The following is a 20,616-nucleotide window of genomic DNA, read 5'->3' on the forward strand; positions in this document are numbered from 1 at the left end:
AGGAGTAATAAATCAACAAATAATTTTTGATTGACTGGTGGAATTAGATTTACTAAATAAAAATGGCTTAAATTTTGACTGTACTAACTATAAATGTAATGAATTATAATAATTATAAATGGTATAAATGCATTCTACAATGTGATTATTTTCTGTATTTTAGTATACAGTATAAAATGGAATTATTGGGTTAAAGTACTTTTGTTACATTTTTTAATCCATTGTTTTTACCTAATAAAATTTCCTCCTCTATATTCCAAAGTTAAATTGTCTGTATATTACTTTTATTTATACTGTATTTTTTTCAATCTGGCCATTGAAAAAAATTACTAGTTTTGAAAATTATTAACTCCTTCTATCCTCTAATACCACAATAATAAGTATCTGATATAGCTAAGATGATGTTCTCAGGTAGCTTAAGATGTGCACAAAGAGAATTAACTAAAATTCTTATTGCCAGATCCTGATTTCTTTCAATATAGAAGAATGATCTGTTACTCAGCCTGGAAAGTAGTGGCAAGATTATAGCTCGCTGTAACCTCAGACTCCTGGGTTCAAGGGATCCTCCCACTTTAGCCATCCTAGTAGCTAGGACTATAGATTCCCACCACGATGACTGCTAATTTTTAAAATTTTTTGTCGAGATGGGGTCTCCCTGTGTTGCCCAAGTTGGTCTTGAACTCCTGGGTTCAAGTCATCCTCCTGCCTTGGTCTCCCAAGTGCTGGGATTACAGGTATGAGCCACTGCATCTGGCCTGGGTTTCCTTCTTAATACACAAAGAAATAATTATTTATAAATATCCACTGATAAAGTGTTCAGCTCTTTCGGAGGCTTAATTCATTTTTCAAATAACAAACACAATTTACTGTTCAGAGAAATAACTTATTTGCCAGTATAATTCATTTTTTTTTCAGTTTAAGAATTAAATAAGTATTAACAATAATTGCATATTGAATCTGATTCTCCAAGTATAGGACAGCCTCACTTCTTCCAGATTATTTCAGTCTCTTCCACAAGGGTCTATAAGGTTAGCACTAAAAGCTGAAGTAGGTACAATTTGTCTGCTATTGTCATAGATTAACTTCTCTTCTGGAAAAAGCCTTCCAGGTTCAGGTCTCTTACCCTTCCATACCAGGCATAGAAGTGTCTTACCCCAGCCTACTGTGTATCTACAGCTTAACTGTAACTCCAAGACTGAATTTTTTAAGACTTTAAAGAAACAAATGGCAAGTTTTTTCCTGTAGTGATAGGTGAAGAAATATTTTGGGACACAGCACTTTGTAAGAATTATAAAATGGCAGTATTTATAGAGATCTTTAAGATAATCATTAGTTGAACTGCAGTTTGCTCAAGGGCCCTCAAATGAGAGGCTGTTATTCCATCTTTTCTTCAGGCCAACATTATCTCCTCAAGAAAATCTACAACCCTTGTGAAGGTTGTGCCTGTGTAGAGATTGAGAGGATTTTAGGAAAATTCACAAGTTTGGCGTTTTTTTCCCTAGTAATTCTGCAAAAATTTATTATTGCTCAGTCTCCTTAGGGCAGGTCTAATACTCAGGTACATAGTTTTAGGCCATATCTTATTCACCTTTGTATCTCTAGTACAAATATTTTCAGATATGACTTTATTTCAACTTTTGGTCTCTGCAGTGTCATTTAGTACAGAAATATAAGAGGTAGGCAGAGTATCTTCCTACTATAAAGAAAAAAATGAAGTTATTATTTTCAGTTTTTTTGTTAAATAATGTGTCTCAGGTCACTTTTAATAAATACTAAGCTAGTGATTTACTACTGCTTTCCAAGCACTCTTCTGGGTGCTAGGAATTAATTACAGAGGATTTGACATATGTTAAAGCTCTTGTTTTTCCCACCATTTAATCTTGTGGTACCTTAGTCTTTGGATTTAAAAAATACTTTAAAACACCCTAGTATTTATAATCTGCCAAAGAGTGAGTTCACTTGTTGAAAATCAGTAATAATTTCTATGTAAGACTAATAAACTTTGTTTCAACTGTTGATATGGTTTGGCTGTGTCCCCACCCAAATCTCACCTTGAATTGTAGCTCCCATAATTCCCATGTGTTGTGGGAGGGACCTGGTGAAAGATAATTGAATCATGGGGGTGGTTTCTCCCATATTATTCTTGTGGTAGTAAGAGCTGATGGTTTTTATAGGGGAAACCCCTTTCGCTTGGTTCTCATTCTCTCTTGCCTGCTACCATGTAACTGGTGGTAGTGAGTAAGATCTGATTTTTTCTTTTTTTTCAGCATCCAAAATCTTTTTAATAAGAGAGTAGGATCCAAGGTTAGTTTTTGTAGCCTCGGCTGGCCTGTCGGCCTCTGGTGCACTAGAACTTTCACCCCTTGGAGCAGACGTAGGGTTTGGTGTGGCTGTGTGGGGTTCCTGGGCCTTGCTGAAATACTGGTACACCTTTCAGCCCTTGCAAGGACTGGAAAGCAGGACGGTACCACAGCCCTTGGGGGTGTCCAGGGGCAAGATCTGATGGTTTTATAAGGGGAAACCCTTTTGCTTGGTTCTCATTCTCTCTTGCCTGCTGCCATGTAAGATGTGACTTTTGCCTTCTGCCATGATTGTGAGGCCTCCCTAGCCATATGGAACTGTGAGTCCACTAAACCTCTTTTTCCTTTATAAATTACCCAGTCTTGGGTGTCTTTATCAGCAGTGTGAAAATGGACGAATATAGCTGTTAATAGTGAAGTTCTCAAAATCAATTGTAAAAGTACAGTAAGGAAACTTAGAAAAATTACTGATAATTCTACCTTCTAGATAACTAATTTTGATGCATTTTAAATCTATATAAGATTATCCTATATATAAGAAGATACAAGTTTCATATATTTTGTTCACTTAATTATACCAAGAAAATTTTCCCATGTCTTTAAAAATCTTGCAGACCATGTTTATGGCTGCGTAAGAATTCATCATATGCATGCACTAAAATTTAGGTAATCTCTTATTTTTGGATATTTAAACCCTTTCCTTTCTATTATCATTAACATAAATAATACTACCTGCATTTTCTATTATTTCCTTAGAATAAATCCCACGATGAGTAATGCTAAATAAAAGGCATGATCATATTTAATGTAAAGAAAAAATATTGGCCAGGTACGATGGCTCACTACTATAATCCCAGCACTTTGGGAGGCTGAGGCTGGTGGATGGTTTGAGCTCAGGAGTTCGAGGCCAGCCTGACCAACATGGCAAAACCCCATCTCTACAAAAATACAAAAATCAGCTGGGCATGGTGGTGCATGCCTGTAGTCCTAACTACTCCAGAGGCTGAGGTAGGAGGATCGCTTGTGCAAGCTGTGAGCCTGCCACTGCATTCCAGCCTGGGTGACAGAGAAAGTCCCTGTCTCTTAAAACAAACAAACAAATTAAAAAAAAAAAACCCAAAATACAAATACAGTGTATTTTTTGGGAAAATCTTAGGATGCCACTTAAACTATGGAACATATGAAACATAAATTAGAGCAGAAAAAAGTCTACACGGCTAATGAAAATGCGGGTATAATTGCTACTGTGGTTTCAGAAAGCTGTGTTAAAGATGAATGCGGTGGTCAGATTGCAAGATGTGTTTGTAATAACTGGGCACAGAGGTAGCACAGTTACTGTGCAAAAGAAACTATTCCTCTGAAGCTCTAATTTTAGTGTTTCTATGTGAGAACCCTGGCCTGCTTGCTCTTTTGCAATCTTGGTTTGCTTGAAGCAAGTGTGTGAGGGCTGACTGAATGCAAGAGATCTAAAGAATTTGTGTTTCTCACATTCTTTTTTCAGTTGTAGCTGAGACTGTATCTCTAAGCATATATCATCAGTTGTACAAAGAATATGCATTGCTTCCAGCCCACTAATTCCCTCTTTTCTAAAAAAGAAAAGAAAAGAGAAAAGAAAAACTCAGGCCTGTAATGCCAGCATGTTGGGAGGTCAAGATGGGCAGACAATTTAAAGTCAGGGGTTCAAGACTAGCCTGGCAAACATAGTGAAACCCTGTCTCTACCGAAAATACAAAAATTAGACAGGTGTGCTGGTGCACATAAGTAACCCAGCTATCTGGGAGGGTGAGGCATGAGAATCTCTTGGACCCAGGAGGCAGAGGTTGCAGTGAGCCACTGCACTCCAGCCTGGGAGACAGAACAAGACTCTGTCTCAAAAAACAAACAAACAAATACCCCCCCACCCCGAAACTACACAAAAGAGAAGAATTTCCAAGAATAAAATCAAGAGATCTGTACTCACAATTCATGACAGTTTCAATTAGAAAAGTCTGGGTTTTATCCTTGTTTTCCTAATATTTTCTTTTCTTTTTTTTTTTTTCTTTTTTTTCTGAGACAGTCTTGCTCTGTTGCCCAGGCTGGAGTGCAGTGGTGTGATCTCAGCTCACTGGAACCTCCACCTCCTGGGTTCAAGCAATTCTCTGCCTCAGCCTCCCAAGTAGCTGGGATTACAGGTGCCCACCACCACGCCTGGCTAATTTTTGTATTTTTAGTAGAGACAGGGTTTCACCATCTTGGCCAGGTTGGTCTTGAACTCCTGACCTCGTGATCCACCCACCTCGGCCTCCCAAAGTGCTGGGATTACAGGCATGAGCCACCGTGCCCGGCCTTCCTAGTATTTTCTTTAAAAGGTCTCCTTTTTCAAAATTTTTTCAAATTCATGGAAAAGAGGATAGGAATTATGGTTAAAACTAGTACTAACTGATGACACTAACCGATTAATAGCAAATTATGTTCTTAAAAACTGGAAATGATATACACCACTACATAAAATAATCTTAAATGTTCATTGACTGACTTTATAGAATTCTGTCAACGTTACTTTTTGGTCACAGATAACTTCTGGGTTGACAAAAGCTTTTCTTGAGCGCCATTTCATACAGCTTTTACATGGCTGCACATCACTAGCCTGCTTTAAAGGATGGTGCTCCCAGCCCAAAGCCTCAGGAAAAAGACCATGGCCCAGAAAGCTCTGAGATGTATCCTATCCACCCGAAGAGCCTATTGCTTGCCTGTATCCCTCCCTTCTAGTGACACTAATCTTCTGTACAGAAATCCTAGTTCCCCAGCAAACACTGCTCTCATCTTCGCCCATACGCAATCTATGTAAAGAATGACTTTCCTACTCTTTGCTGGCGAACTTCAGCTCCTGGCTCAGGCATGCCACCTCTTCCAGGTAGCCCTCAGCAACGCACTTTTCCCTCAGCCTGGTTGTGCTCCCTGTGTTCCCATGGCGCTTTGCTTTCAGTGCTTCTCCTAAATTATGTTTACCGCTTTATTAGACTCTCTACCTCTGAAAACCAGGCCATGTCATTTGGTTTTTACTGCCATGTAGTAGGTACCCGTTCAAGCTTGATGGAAGGACATCCCCAGCCTCCCCACACATATTATGTAAAGTGATCGCTGTCTTTGCATCCACCTGGAGACCATTTATTTTATTTTATTTTTTTGAGACGAAGTCTCGTTCTGTAGCCCAGGCTGGAGTGCAGTGGCGCGATCTCGACTCACCGCCTCCCAAGTATCTGGGACTACAGGGCGCGCGCCACTACGCCCAGCTAATTTTTGTATTTTTAGTAGAAACGGGGTTTCGCCATGTTGGCCAGGCTGGCCTCGGAACTCCTGACCTCGTGATCCACCCGCCGCGGCCTTTCAAAGTGCTGAAACTACAGGCATGAGCCTCCGCGCCCGTCCAGGAGCCTATTTATATGGGAGTCTGCTTCTACAGATTATCACCCGGTACCAGGGTATTTTCCAGATCTGTCCTCACATTCGTGTTAAACAGGAGGAAGTGAATCGCGCTCCTTTTCATCTATCTTCTCGGAGGGTTTATGCCTTCAATAGTAACCTCAGCACAGCCAAAGAAAATCATTCCATTCCATTGAGCGGAGTCAGAAACATGACTAGGTCACGATCACAACCGCGTGTGTGCCAGGGTGACCGAGACTGACTGACTTTATGGTGTTTCAACGTGTGGGTTTTGACTGATTATATTACAGGTTTTCCAGTCAAGAACTCAAAGCAGTGGATAAAGCACTTGCGACCTAAAATAAGCAATGGAATGAACAGGAAGGCGAAACCAGAGTTTAAAGCGGCAGGACAAACAGGAAAAAGAAAGAGTGAGGCAGGAAGCGTTTAAATGTAGGCTCCTCGGAGGACGAGTCGCCGCCACACCCGTCTGCCGTCCCTCCAGCCGCCCTCAGGCGGCGCGGGAAAACGGTCGGCCTCGCCCTGGGCTCAGGTTCTCTCCGCCCGCCAGGCAGTGGGTTTTGTTTGTTTGTTTTGTTGTTGTTGTTTTTGAGACGGCGTCTTGCTCAGTCACCCAGGCTGGAGTATAGTGGCGCGATCTCGACTCACTGCAACCTCCGCCTCCCGGGTTCAAGCGATTCTCCTGCCTCAGCCTCCCGAGTAGCTGAGACTACAGGCACGTGCCACCACGCCCAGCTAATTTTTGTATTTTCAGTAGAGACGGGTTTCACCTTGTTAGCCAGGATGGTCTCGATCTCTTAACCTTGTGATCCGCGTTAAGCCAAAGGCTGGCATTACAGCCGTGAGCCACCGCGCCCGGCCCCAGACAGGCAGTTTTAATCGAGTGCTCACAACCACTGAGACTCAGCGAAGCACGCACCGTAAAATCCCAGGAGGCCGACCGCTGGTTCAAACTTTGTCTTTTATCCGCGTCCAAGAGATCCGCCCTCACCCCCTACCCCAGCCACGCCAACTCCCTATTCCCTCCCCTTGGACGGCGCGGGGGAAAACAAGCTGCTCGAGCGGTAGTTCTTCGGTGCAACCAACTCAGAATGAGTTCCTCCGCCCCTGCGTGCTCAGCAAGTCGGCACCCTAGCACTGAACTGCATTTAAAGCCTCAGGAATTGAGCTAACCCTCCCGGGGGCTTTCCTCACCCGGCTCCCCTTCCACGCCTCCTCGCCTCAGTCCGCGCTGCTCATTGGTCGCGTGCCCTGCCAATCCGATGCCCATCGGCTAGGGCAAACACCGCGAAAAAGCGCGTACACCTGGCTCTGGGAGCGCGCGCCCAACGCCCGCCAGCAGCAGGAGGCGCGCGAGGCGCCGCGGCCCGGCGGCCGAGAGTCAGGGAGGAACCTTATTTACATAACGGCCGCCCTTCTCTCTCCTGGCGGGGGCCGGAGTCCCGCCCCTCGTCCAACTTGAAATCTGTTGGGCCACGGGCCAGTCACTCCGACCCAGGCAAGCCTGTGGTGGAGCTGGAAGAGTTTGTGAGGGCGGTCCCGGGAGCGGATTGGGTCTGGGAGCTCCCAGAGGCGGCTATAAGAACCGGGAACTGGGCGCGGAGTGCTGAGAGTTGCTGGTAGTGCCGTGGTGTCTGGTGGGAGGTGACCGTTAGTTGACTCCGCGGAGTTCTCCCTGGTTTCCCCATCCTAACGTCGCTCGCCTTTCAGTCAGGATGTCTGCCCGTGGCCCGGCTATCGGCATCGACCTGGGCACCACCTACTCGTGCGTGGGGGTCTTCCAACATGGCAAGGTGGAGATCATCGCCAACGACCAGGGCAACCGCACCACCCCTAGCTACGTGGCCTTCACGGACACCGAGCGCCTCATCGGCGACGCCGCCAAGAACCAGGTGGCCATGAACCCCACCAACACCATCTTCGACGCCAAGAGGCTTATTGGACGGAAGTTCGAGGATGCCACAGTGCAGTCGGACATGAAACACTGGCCATTCCGGGTGGTGAGTGAGGGAGGCAAGCCCAAAGTGCAAGTGGAGTACAAGGGGGAGACCAAGACCTTCTTCCCGGAGGAGATATCCTCCATGGTCCTCACGAAGATGAAGGAGATCGCAGAAGCCTACCTGGGGGGCAAGGTGCACAGCGCCGTCATAACGGTCCCTGCCTATTTCAACGACTCCCAGCGCCAGGCCACCAAGGACGCTGGCACCATCACGGGGCTCAATGTGCTGCGCATCATCAACGAGCCCACAGCGGCGGCCATCGCCTACGGCCTGGACAAGAAGGGCTGTGCGGGCGGCGAGAAGAACGTGCTCATCTTTGACCTGGGCGGTGGCACCTTCGACGTGTCCATCCTGACCATCGAGGACGGCATCTTCGAGGTGAAGTCCACGGCCGGCGACACTCACCTGGGCGGTGAGGACTTCGACAACCGCATGGTGAGCCACCTGGCGGAGGAGTTCAAGCGCAAGCACAAGAAGGACATTGGGCCTAACAAGCGCGCCGTGAGGCGGCTGCGCACCGCCTGCGAGCGCGCCAAGCGCACCCTGAGCTCGTCCACGCAGGCGAGCATCGAGATCGACTCGCTGTATGAGGGCGTGGACTTCTATACGTCCATCACCCGCGCCCGCTTCGAGGAGCTCAATGCCGACCTCTTTCGCGGGACCCTGGAGCCGGTGGAGAAGGCGCTGCGCGACGCCAAGCTGGACAAGGGCCAGATCCAGGAGATCGTGCTGGTGGGCGGCTCCACTCGTATCCCCAAGATCCAGAAGCTGCTGCAGGATTTCTTCAACGGCAAGGAGCTGAACAAGAGCATCAACCCCGACGAGGCAGTGGCCTATGGCGCCGCGGTGCAGGCGGCCATCCTCATCGGCGACAAATCGGAGAATGTGCAGGACCTGCTGCTACTTGACGTGACCCCGTTGTCGCTGGGCATCGAGACAGCTGGCGGTGTCATGACCCCACTCATCAAGAGGAACACCACGATCCCCACCAAGCAGACGCAGACCTTCACCACCTACTCGGACAATCAGAGCAGCGTGCTGGTGCAGGTATACGAGGGCGAACGGGCCATGACCAAGGACAATAACCTGCTGGGCAAGTTCGACCTGACCGGGATTCCCCCTGCGCCTCGCGGGGTCCCCCAGATCGAGGTCACCTTCGACATTGACGCCAATGGCATCCTTAACGTTACCGCCGCCGACAAGAGCACCGGTAAGGAAAACAAAATCACCATCACCAACGACAAAGGTCGTCTGAGCAAGGACGACATTGACCGAATGGTGCAGGAGGCGGAGCGGTACAAATCGGAAGATGAGGCGAATCGTGACCGAGTCGCGGCCAAAAATGCCCTGGAGTCCTATACCTACAACATCAAGCAGACGGTGGAAGACGAGAAACTGAGGGGCAAGATTAGCGAGCAGGACAAAAACAAGATCCTCGACAAGTGTCAGGAGGTGATCAACTGGCTCGACCGAAACCAGATGGCAGAGAAAGATGAGTATGAACACAAGCAGAAAGAGCTCGAAAGAGTTTGCAACCCCATCATCAGCAAACTTTACCAAGGTGGTCCTGGCGGCGGCAGCGGCGGCGGCGGTTCAGGAGCCTCCGGGGGACCAACTATCGAAGAAGTGGACTAAGCTTGAACTCAAGTCAGCGTAAACCTCTTTGCCTTTCTCTCTCTCTCTCTCTCTCTCTTTTTTTTTTTTTTTTTTTTTGTTTTGTTTTGTTTCTTTGAAATGTCCTTGTGCCAAGTAGGAGATCTATTGTTGGAAGTCTTTGGTATATGCAAATGAAAAGAGAGGTGCAACAACTTAGTTTAATTATAAAAGGTTAGTTCCAAAGTTTGTTTTTTAAAAACATTATTTGAGGTTTCTCTTTAATGCATTTTGCGTGTTTGCTGACTTGAGCATTTTTGATTAGTTTATGCATGGAGATTCGTTTGAGATGAGAAACCTGAAGTTTGCACACCTGTTCTATAGAAGCTTGGAAACAATAAAATATATAGGAGCTTAAATTGTTTATTTTTATGTACTACTTTAAACTGAACACTGCAGTACTGTTAAGGACAGGTATACTTTTTGCAAACAAATGCATAAATGCAAATGTAAAGTAAAGCTGAAATTGATCTCAAAGTTACTGTCTTGGAGTTTTCAATTTTCCTTCCTTTATATTTTACGCATATTAGTCTTTTAAGATATTAGTATGATGTGAAATTTATCTGACCAATCTTGTTTAATTCCCAGATGAGGGTGCTGCCTTGAATTCCAACAACTTTAGGGGAGAAGAATCTGGGTAAACTTCACCCACCCTTAAATACAGAAACCTGACTGGGGGTCTTCCTAGTGTACCCAAACTCCTACAACTTAAGTGTCCAAATGAAAATTCACCTGAATATTCCAGGAAAATATGAGCTATATTCTGGGGTTAAGTATAAAATGAGCCTTTAACAAAAACTGGGCAGAAGTTGTCTTATAATTGCCAAAGAAAGTATGGAAACAAGTTAATTTTGTGACATACAGGAGCCTGAAACAAGAGACAGCAGGCAAGCTTTCAAGTGATTTAATAGTGAGTATAAATTTAGTCAAACTTGTTTAATTTTCTAGTAAAACAGCTCAACTTCTAAGCTTATGGCAAATTCTAATAACATGTTTCCTGCAGTTAGAATTACTTGGGTAGGGAAACACAGATTATTATTTTTTTTTTCTGGTTTGGGGATCGTAATGCTTTTGCAATATTTGCCTTAAATCACTACAATAGATTTCTTTTTTAAAAGGCAAACTGTACTAGATAGTCTTGTATTTTGTTAATATACAACTTGTCCATTTTCCTCCATATCCAATTTGAGATTGTTATAGATAGGAATATTGCAACCCTTTGGTGATCCACTATCCTGGACTTAATCTTTAAAATTCACATCCTTCAGAGAAAGGAATTCATTTTTATTTTTTAGTGAAATGACATGACTACTCCTTTCTTACTTTCTTTAAGGAGAACTTGGGAGAAATTCAGTAAAACCAATAGGAAAATGCATAGTTAACCTAATGTTTTTACTGCACATAGACATTTTGATATCTTTCCAAATGATATAGGTTTGCTTCATGTTGCTCATAAGACAAGTTATGAAAGCTTTATCTTCAATTTAGTAGTGGACCCATCTATGTCATTCAGAGAGATTAATTTTATGAATAATGGAATGAGTAATAATTTTAAAACTAGGTAAGAAGTTAGCCTAAGAATACTGGCCTTTGGTAATGACCCTTTCATACAAGAGTTGACTCTTAAGTACAGATAAGGTTTTTTTTGTTTTTTTTTTCTTCCTTTTTAGCAAGCTTCATTTGGGTAGAGGGGAGGAATATAAATAGCCAACAGTGAAATTGCTTCAAAATAAACTTAAAAACTTTTTTTTTTTTTTTTAAAAGGAAACTGCTTTTTATACTGTGAAAAGCTAAAGGTAACTCCAATTTATCAGTGCTGGTGTCACATTGGTGGAAATTTTTCAGCAACAAGCATTTAATGGTGTTTCATGGACTATAGGCATAAATATGTGACAAACTACTATGGTACTACAAAATCAGGTTAATTGTAGCTTTAGAGTGACGTTTACTGTGAGTTTTACCAAGTACCCATTCTGTTACCCTTTTATTAGTCCTTTATTTGTTGAAAGTGTTCATTCCTTGCTCTAACTTCAAAATATAATGAAGTCCTTCTGTAAATGTAGTTTGGTATGACTCATTTTAGACCTCACTTAAGAGATTAGTTTCTAAAGTATCAGAAAATGACCATTGGTAGTTTTTGATCCTGCGGCCTGGCCTCCGGTAACTTGCTATAATACTAACATCAATCTGGGCAGATACTTCATTTTCTATTTTGAAAAGTAATTTGTAAAACTCCTAGCATTCTTGAGAGTGTTTCTTATTTAATTCTCTCTTTTCAAATTTACCTAGATTTGCATATTACTAAGATAAAGCCACCTAAGTAGCCATTCACTTTCCAGGGGTCAGTTGAAACTGGTAACCTGATAACTCCTGGGAACTCCTTTGCAGATGTTAGATCAGCCATAGTCAAATAACAGTGGAAAAGTACTTGATGTTAGGATGGGGCTAAATTACAGTTTAAGGAATAACTAGTATCATTTGAACTAAGTAGTGGGTTATGTTGGGGACTAGAGGTCATGACTGAAGCAAATTCAAGATATATATATATAGAGAGAGAGCGAGTGAGAGTGTGTGTTAAGGGACGGAAGAAGTACATTTCTCTGACAGGCACTTATCTAAAATTCTTTTTTTTTTCTTTGAGACGGAGTTTTGCTCTTGTTGCCCAGGCTAGAGTGCAATGACTTGATCTCGGCTCACTGCAACCTTCGCCTCCTGGGTTCAAGCAATTCTCCTGCCTCAGCCTACCAAGTAGCTGGGATTACAGGCATGCACCACCACGCGCGGCTAATTTTGTATCTTTAGTAAAGATGGAGTTTCTCCATGTTTGTCAGGCTGGTCTTGAACTCCCAACCTCAGGTGATCTGCCTGCCTTGGCCTCCCTGAGTGTTGGGATTACAGGCATGAGCCACTGCACCTGGCAAAAGCCCAGTATTTATTCTTTTTTTTTTTTGAGACAGAGTCTTGCTCTGTTGCCTAGGCTGGAGTGCAATGGTGCGATGACTCACTGCAACCTCTGCCTCCCGGGTTCAAGTGATTCTCCCACCTCAGCCTCCCGAATAGCTGGGACTATGTAGTAGAGACAGGGTTTCACCATGTTGACCAGGCTGGTCTGGAGCTCCTGACCTGAAGTGATCTGCTCGCCTTGGCTTCCCAAAGTACTGGGATTACAGGCCTGACTCACCATGCCTGGCCCCAGTGTTTATTCTCGATATAGCCATTTTTTTTTTTTTTTTTTGAGTCAGAGTCTTTTTCTGTCACCCAGACTGGAGTGCAGTGGAACAATCTCGGCTTACTGCAACCTCCGCCTCCTGGGTTCAAGCAATTCGAAGCAGTTCAAACTTAGCCTCTGGAGTTGCTGGGATTACAGGCACCCGCCACCACGCCTGGCTAATTTTTGTATTTTTAGTAGAGACGGGCTTTCACCATGTTGGCCAGGCTGGTCTTGAACTCCTGACGTCAGGTCATCTGCCCGCCTCAGCCTCCCAAAGTGCTGGGATTACAGGCCTGAGCCACTGCACCCAGCCTTGATATAGCTTGATATAGCTTTTGAAATGGAAATATTTTAGGGTATATGCATTTCTGAAATTTAATAGGGTAATGCTTAATGTTTAAATGTCTTTCCCTTACAACATACCAAGATGTCATAGGCCCTTTCTTCCCGTGTCTTTCAGTGTAGATTAGGTTGTCTTTTAATTGAAGGCTTAGTAAATAAACACTCAAAAATGGAGCTGCTCGCCCGGCGTGGTGGCTCACGCCTATAATCCCAGCACTTTGGGAGGCCAAAGTGGGCGGATCACTTGAAGTCAGGAGTTCGAGACCAGGCTGGCCAACATGGTGAAACCTTGTCTCTACTAAAAATACAAAAATCAGCCAGGCATGGTGGCGTGCCCCTGTAGTCCCAGCTACTCGAGAGGCTGAGGCGGGAGAATCGCTTGAGCCTGGGAGGCAGAGGTTGCAGTGAGCGGAGATCAGACTACCGTACTCCAGCCTGGGCGACAGAGTGAGACCCTGTCTCAAAACAAAACAAACGAACAAACAAAAAAACAGGAGCTGCCATCTCTAGATGTATAGTGTCACAAAAAAAAAAAAATTTTTTTTAAAGGAGTTGCTGATTCAAAATTTTGCATTGCTGTTTTCTTCTGTGGAAAGTTAATTTTTTAAGGTAGAATTATAAAACCCTGTCCATTGGCTGGGCTTGGTGGCTCACGTCTGTAATCCCAGCACTTTGGGAGGCCGAGGCAGGCGAATAACGAGGTCAGGAGATCGAGACCATCCTGGCTAACATGATGAAACCCCGTCTCTACTAAAAGATACAAAAAATTAGCTGGGCATGTTGGACGTACCTGTAGTCCCAGCTACTCAGGAGACTGAGGCAGGAGAATGACGTGAACCCGGGAGGTAGAGCTTGCAGTGAGCTGAGATCGTGCCACCTCTCTTCAACCTGGGCGACAGAACAAGACTGTCTCAAAAATAATAATAATAATAATTCTGTCCATTATCTTTTTTATAGAATTAGCATGCATTATATTCAGTTAATGTCTTGGACCTAAAATCTGGGACCAGCAGTTTAGTTATATATTATATGCTCTTAGATAGTTATATGACCTTAAGGTTCTCTTAATTAGGCAAAAGAAAATTCCCTCACAGGACACTTGGAGTTATCAAATATTTAGAAAGTACTTTCATCCCTACTTTAAATATCATCAATTGTGTTTTTTTTTATTTAAAGGGAAAATCATATTTCCAGTTTTAGTTGTGAGTTTCTAATGTCATTTAAAAAGAAACCTAATTGGTGAAAAATGTACCTTAGGAAATAGGTAGGTCACTTTTTAAAATAAGTACTGTAATGATTTAGAGATGTAAAAACAATCTTTTCTTCCTGCTTTTGTTTGGGGTAAAGTGATAGAGAAGTATAAGATTGTCCCTTCGGAGTTACTGAAACTTTCCTTTAAATATTATGTCCCTCTATCATATGCGAAATAAATGCTCCTTTAATTTTTAAGTAGATATTGTTTTGGACTCTCAACTTTTATTTTTACCTAAGTTTTGTACATTAGACATCCTAAGTTTATTCTGTGATAAGATATATAGATCTTAAGTTTTCTGTCAGCACTTCTCCACATATTATTGGGATGAACTGAAGAGGTTTACTGACCACTAGTTTGTTCTTCCCGATAATGATTGTGTAGTGATTGGATGCCATCCAGATTCCTTGGTCTTTCTTCATCTTTTCTGGAGCTTTACCTCATTATTTCCCTGTCCTGTCCACCCCAAGTTATGTTCGCTACTTGGTGAAAAGCTCTTGGCATATGGGATATTCTCCTTTTCAAGCGTGTCATCATGTAGTAAGAAAGCCTTGTCTGCAGCCAGTATATAGGTGGGTTTCCATATATCTGGACCAAATGAACAGCTGCCAAAATGGACTCAAGTGAGCAGAACATGAGTCTAGATGATTACTATTTAATTGCTGTAGCCAGAAATTGTGTATTACCAAGCAGTGAGACTGGGAGGGTGGGAACAGAAGAAGCAGTGGGATGCCTACTGACATAATTTAAAAGTTTATGGGAGTATATACCCACTACTTATGAGCCTCTCATGCCAATTACACTGTGGTGATACAAAAGAATATACTAGGCATTCCCAATCATGTTGCATCATCTAGCATTGCTCACTCAGAGCTGGAAGGAAAAAAAAAAAATCAACCAGAATCAGCATTATCAACTCAGTTGCAAGAAGGAATTACAAGACATATGATTTGAAAAGTGTAAATGTAAAAACATCAATTGAATACCCATTGACACTAAGGAAGGTTCTTTGTTTTTGAGCAACACTAATTTTGAGTACTTAAGACTGGTGCTTTACACACACCACTCCTTAAAAATCCACATAACCCCTGATTTGGTGTTTTCAGAAGCAGGATCAGAGTAGTCTTGTCCTAGGTTCCACAGCTCGTTAAGCAGCACAACTGTTCTTTTTTCCGTACCCAGGTTCTCTTCCACGAGGCTACCCTGCTTCCCCACCTCAACCCTGCTCTCCTCATCAACCTAGGTCCATCCTGGATTTGAACTTAATAATAGTGGTAATCATGAAAGTTTGGAAGAGATGGATCTTTCTTCCCTTAGGACTGAATGTAGTTACTCCAATTAAAACAGTAAAGTAAATAACTTCGTGAAGTTTACGGTTGGAATGCCATGAAGCATGATGCCCTGGGCGGCTTTTCAATGGATAGGCCAATAAGTCGCCACGGCTTTTAAGACTGGGAAAAAGGGCACCAGGCTGGGCTTTGGAAATCTCGGCAGAAGCCTGCGTGCGGCAGCAGCCCGCGCGGCCGAGGACGGAAGCGACGCCCCGCCCCGCTCAGCGCCCCGGGCCGCCGGGTGCAGGCGCCTGCGAGCGGTATCCTCGGCGACGCCGTGTGGCGGCCAGGGCGAGGCCATGTACCGGGTGCCCGAGTTTTATGCGAGGAGGAAGCGGTTAGGTGGGCAGACGCCTTACTTAATGGATGTAAGTGCAGCCTTGGTCGCCCCCATACCTGGGCTGGGAGCAAGGCGGGCCCTGCTGCCCCCAACCGGCTCTCGGCGCCGCGCCCCTCGCCCTCCTCCAGAGGCAGGTCGTCGCCTTCGTCCCGGGCTGGCGGTTCTCAGAGACACCTGGCCATATTTGCCTGGAAAAAAAAAAAACCTCTGGTGTATTTGACAGATGGTCAGAATTGAATTCTGGCTCCCTGCGCAGGTAGTTAGGTATTTACGAAATCCCACCTCACCACCTCAAATTGGTTGTCTGCAAAATAAGGATACCTACTGCGGGGGAAGCAGCCCCGCTCTGGGTAGAAAGGATGGTGGGGTGCTAGCTTCCACAGGTGAAAAGGGTGTACTTACTTTTTGCCACTGCCTGTGAAGGGCAGTGTTGGAGCCCGGAAAGCTCCAGAACTAGACAGCTGAGGTTACCCTGGGCATCAGTTTATTGTCTGAATTCCAATTAATTGGTAAATTGCTATGATGAGCTATATGTAGTCTCAATTTCCTTCCTTCCTTTCGCCCTTCCCTTCCTCCTCCTCTTCTTTCCTCCTTGTCTACTTTCCTCCCTTCCTTTCTCCCTCTCCCTCCTTCCTGCCTTTTTACTGAAACCACACCTAAAATCAAAGGGATAAAATCCTAGCTTCAAGTTTAACACTTTAGGATTCTACACTCTTATTGGAAGTGTAAAGAGGAACTAGTAAGAACCATTGTTTTTTGTTTCCTTTTTATTACTTAAAAGGTGTGTTAGTAAGTAGGAATTATTGTTAAAGATTTGTTGTCGCATGTGGATTGTAAATTGAGCTTTTAATTATTTTTGCTGCAATCATTTCGTTTTACAGCAGTTGGGATTGCGATTAGGGATGTGGTACTGGAAAGATGAAACCAGAACTCTTGAATTCAGAAGGTAAATTTTAACAACACTTTATTAGAGTTTTTATAAAAATTACATGTGCCTGGGGGGAAAAAAAGCAACACAGAAGAGTATAAAGGATAAATACCCACTGAAACCTCACCATCTGGAGACAATCATTTCAGTGAACGGCCTTTCTCTGAACACTTATCAGCTGCTTCATATGGACCAGACACTGTGCTAACCAGTTTACCAACTCTTTGAAACAGCTGCATGTTAACCAGTTTACAGATGAAGAAACTGAGGTTTCAAAGGGTTCAGCGATTTGAGGAAAATTAAGTGACTTAGCCCAATCACACAGCTCAGAGGTGACTAAGATTATTTAAATGTAGGTCTGTTTGATTTACAGAGTCCATGTTTTTAATTACTTTATAAAATTGCCTTTTTGAGTTAGAGAAATACAGTTTTACATTAATGGGACCATATTATACCTGCTGCAATAGATGGTGAATCTCACAAGATAAAATTACTAAATTAGGAAAAACTGATTCTAATCTCTATTAAGAAGACACTGACTCTTAACAAGTGTATAGCTAAACTAATAATACTAGACACTCTGTTGTGCACTGATTATGTGCCAGATATTTACGTATTTTTCCAATTCTTAAAACAACTGTGGAAAGTGAACATTAATGTCCTCATTTTATAGATGAAGAAACAAGGCTCAGGGAGATTAAGCAACTGAACCAAAGTCATACAGCCAGTAAGTAGCAGAACTGATAGTTTGAACCAAGATTTGTCTAATGCCAAAGCCCTTTTCATGTACTCACTGTCTCCCTCAACTAGACAGTAAGCTCCTCAGTGGCAGAAACTGTCTTATGCATCTTCAGGTCTCTGGAGCCATCTACAGAACCTCTTAAGTAGGTACTCAATAAATATTTATTGAGCATGTTCAAAGAATCTGCTAGATTCAAACAGAGGAAGAATAGATGCAGGTGATCAATTAGAAGGCCAGTTATAGGATTACAGATAATTATAAAAGTAAGCAATAGCGAGAGTTAGAATTAACTCCATGTTGGTAAAAATAGAAAGGCAAAGGACTAAGAAATACTTAAGAGATAGGATTGACAGGATATTTAGATAGGATGTGGGGATTGGATGTGAAGAGAGAGGGAAAAGCAGGTGTTTAGATTGGCTCCTAGTTGTGTCTGACTTGGGTGATCAGGTGGCTGGGATTGTCCTTCACCCATATACAGCATTAAAGTGACAAAACTGGCGGTCGGTTTGGTGGCTCACGCCTGTAATCCCAGCACTTTGGGAGACTGAGGTGGGCAGATCACTTGGGGTCAGGAGTTTGAGACCAGCCTGGCCAACATGGTGAAACCCCACCTCTACTAAAAATACAAAAATTAGCCGGGTGTGATGGCAGGAGCCTGTAATCCCAGCTACTTGGGAGGCTAAGACAGGAGAATTGCTGGAACCTGGGAAGCGGAGGTTACAGTGAGCCAAGATCGAGCTACTGCACTCCAGCCTGGGCAACAGAGAGAGACTCCATCTCAAAAATAAATAAATAAATAGCATGACAAAACTGGCCGTGTGTTTCAGGTTGCTATGACTTGTTCACATTAATATGTCTTGGGCTGTTGGACAAATGGGGCTGGAGGTCAGGAAAGGAGTTAGCTAAGCAGACATATATATTTACACTAGATGTTTATAGTTACATTATAAATATAATGACATGTAATTAAACAATAATTCAAAGGCTTAACATTTTATTACAGTCAAAATCAAAAGTTGACATTTTATAGAATATATATTTGAGTATTTCTGAGTAACCCATCACTTCAAAGCAGTAATTTCAGTTTTCTTTCTCAGGTTTGCCGCAGAAGATTCTGTCCAGTGGCTCCTGAAACATCACCCTCAGTAAGTGTGAGATAGACAGTGAGATAGCTTTGGATTAGACGGACAAGATAGTTACAGGAGTCAAAATACATGTTAAAGCACAAGAGAATGTGTATATAAATATTAAATGCCTTTTTTTTTTTTTTTTTGAGATAGAGTCTCACTCCTGTTGTCCAGGCTGGTGGACAGTGGCATGATCTTGGCTCACTATAGCCTCGACTTCCCAGGCTTAGGTGATTCTCCCATCTCAGCCTAGTCCCCACATGACCATGCCCGGCTTATTTTTTGTATTTTTAGTAGAGACAGGTTTTCACCATGTTGCCCAGGCTGGTCTCGAACTCCTGGGCCCAAGTGATCCACCCTCCTAAGCCTCCCAAAGTGCTGGGACTACAGGTGTGAGCCACTACACCTGGCTGACAGTATTTTTCAAACTAATTTTTAGTGCTAATCTGACAACCCACCCCAAATGGTGCCATTTCATATTTGAGCCTACTAATAAGTTCACGGCTATCAGTTTCATATCATCTTTCATATCTGTAAAATATTCGTATTCATAAACTAAAGTTTCTTTTTGTTTGTTACCAAATTGTTAAACTGTGGCTTGATTTGATTTCCACTAATTTTGGAGAATAGCTACATGATGGTATGATTTAAAATGTAGGTTATATGACAAAATATAAAAACATGAGCAAAAGAGGCCAGACCCAAAAATGTAAATACTGCCTGATTACATTTGTATAAAAGTTTTAATAAGTAGGCAAAAAATAACTTTAATGATAAGAGTAAATAAAAAATAGTGGTCACCTTTAGGGGGTTATCAACTGGTAGCAGTGGGAGACAGTATAAGGAAACCTTCTGAGGTGGTAGAAATGGTCTATATGTTGATCTGGGTGATAGCTTTGTGGGTATATACATAGTAAAAAATTCATCAAGCTGCACACTTTAAGATTTATGCACTTTACTACATGTAAGTTATAACTAAAAAAAAAAAAAAAAACCCAAAAAAAACCTCCAAACCCCAGACTATGTGCAGTACACAAACTGGGGGGCCATTAAGGGAGGTGGAAAAGGAATATTATGAAGAACAGATGGGGTTGAGCCAGCCCGTTTTTGGTAGAGCTGCTTTGTGTTTAAGTAACTTAATGTGGTGAGCCTTATAGTATCAGGATTACCTTGGGCATCTACCTGCTCAGGTAGAGGAAGGCAGACCCTTGTGTATTTTAGGTCAGAGTTGGTATTTGGATTCATTGGAAATACAGGTATTGGTTCCCTGTTAAAGTCTGAGCATATTCCATCATAATTTTTTTTTTTTTGAGATGGAGTCCCTCTCTTGTTGCCCAAGTTGGCAGTGGCACAGTCCTGGCTCACGGCAACTTCTGCCTGCCGGGTTCAAGCAATTCTCTTGTCTCAGCCACCCGAGTAGCTGGGATTACTGGCATGCACCACCACACCCAGCTAATTTTGTATTTTTAGTAGAGACGGAGTTTCTCCATATTGGTCAGGCTGGTCTCGAACTCCCGACCTCAGGTGATCTGCCCGCCTTGGCCTCCCAAAGTGCTGGGATTACAGGCGTGAGCCACCGCACCTGGCTTCATCACAAATTTTAACAGATAGGTTTCAAGTCAGAGAGGACTCTTTAACTGGAACATGCTTTTTCTGTCATGGACAGTGCTACTGGGGACTTACGTTACTCCAGTTGGTAGTGAAGGGGCAGGGCTGAGGCAGAGGTGGTTGAAAGTAGACGGTGGTAGGGATGGAAGCTGCAAAGGTAGCAGGTGTGTTCAGTGACTGCTCTCACACCCAGCAGGGCAAGATTGGAACTAGGCAGACAAGACAATTATGCAGCAATCCAAGACGGAGGTGACTAGGACCCAGAGGAGCTCTGGCAGGCGAATGGAGAGATAAGCAGGGGTGGGGAGAGCCAGTAAGTGTGTGGAGTGGGTAAAGGGTAACAAGCTTATTTTTTAAAA

The 20,616-nt window shown here is 43.4% G+C and overlaps 2 protein-coding genes across 7 annotated transcripts in view; both read left to right on the plus strand.

Moving 5' to 3' along the window:
* Positions 1–2,542: 2,542 nt before the first annotated feature.
* Positions 2,543–9,853, plus strand: HSPA2 (heat shock protein family A (Hsp70) member 2). 6 transcript variants are annotated; one of them, XM_025390997.1, is made up of 2 exons: positions 2,543–2,620; positions 7,434–9,853. In XM_025390997.1, exon 2 carries the CDS (start codon positions 7,439–7,441, stop codon positions 9,356–9,358), a length of 1,920 nt encoding a protein of 639 aa, XP_025246782.1. In that variant the 5' UTR covers positions 2,543–2,620; positions 7,434–7,438; the 3' UTR covers positions 9,359–9,853. The 6 variants fall into 6 exon arrangements, with proteins under 6 accessions (XP_025246782.1, XP_025246786.1, XP_025246784.1 ...); XM_025391001.1 differs by lacking the exon at positions 2,543–2,620 and having other exon boundaries at positions 7,064–7,855; positions 7,946–9,853; XM_025390999.1 differs by lacking the exon at positions 2,543–2,620 and having other exon boundaries at positions 7,067–7,564; positions 7,616–9,853.
* A 5,868-nt stretch (positions 9,854–15,721) lies between these two features.
* The window catches only part of PPP1R36 (protein phosphatase 1 regulatory subunit 36), a 43,563-nt gene continuing 38,668 nt past the window's right edge, over positions 15,722–20,616 (plus strand). Inside the window, exons 1-3 of the mRNA XM_025392380.1 lie at positions 15,722–15,880; positions 16,734–16,798; positions 18,620–18,667. Coding sequence (XP_025248165.1) covers positions 15,812–15,880; positions 16,734–16,798; positions 18,620–18,667 — 182 coding nt within the window. The 5' untranslated portion in view covers positions 15,722–15,811. The remainder of the gene's footprint in view (positions 15,881–16,733; positions 16,799–18,619; positions 18,668–20,616) is intronic.

The sequence above is a fragment of the Theropithecus gelada genome, chromosome 7b, assembly GCF_003255815.1.
Source record: "Theropithecus gelada isolate Dixy chromosome 7b, Tgel_1.0, whole genome shotgun sequence".
NCBI lineage: Eukaryota > Metazoa > Chordata > Mammalia > Primates > Cercopithecidae > Theropithecus > Theropithecus gelada.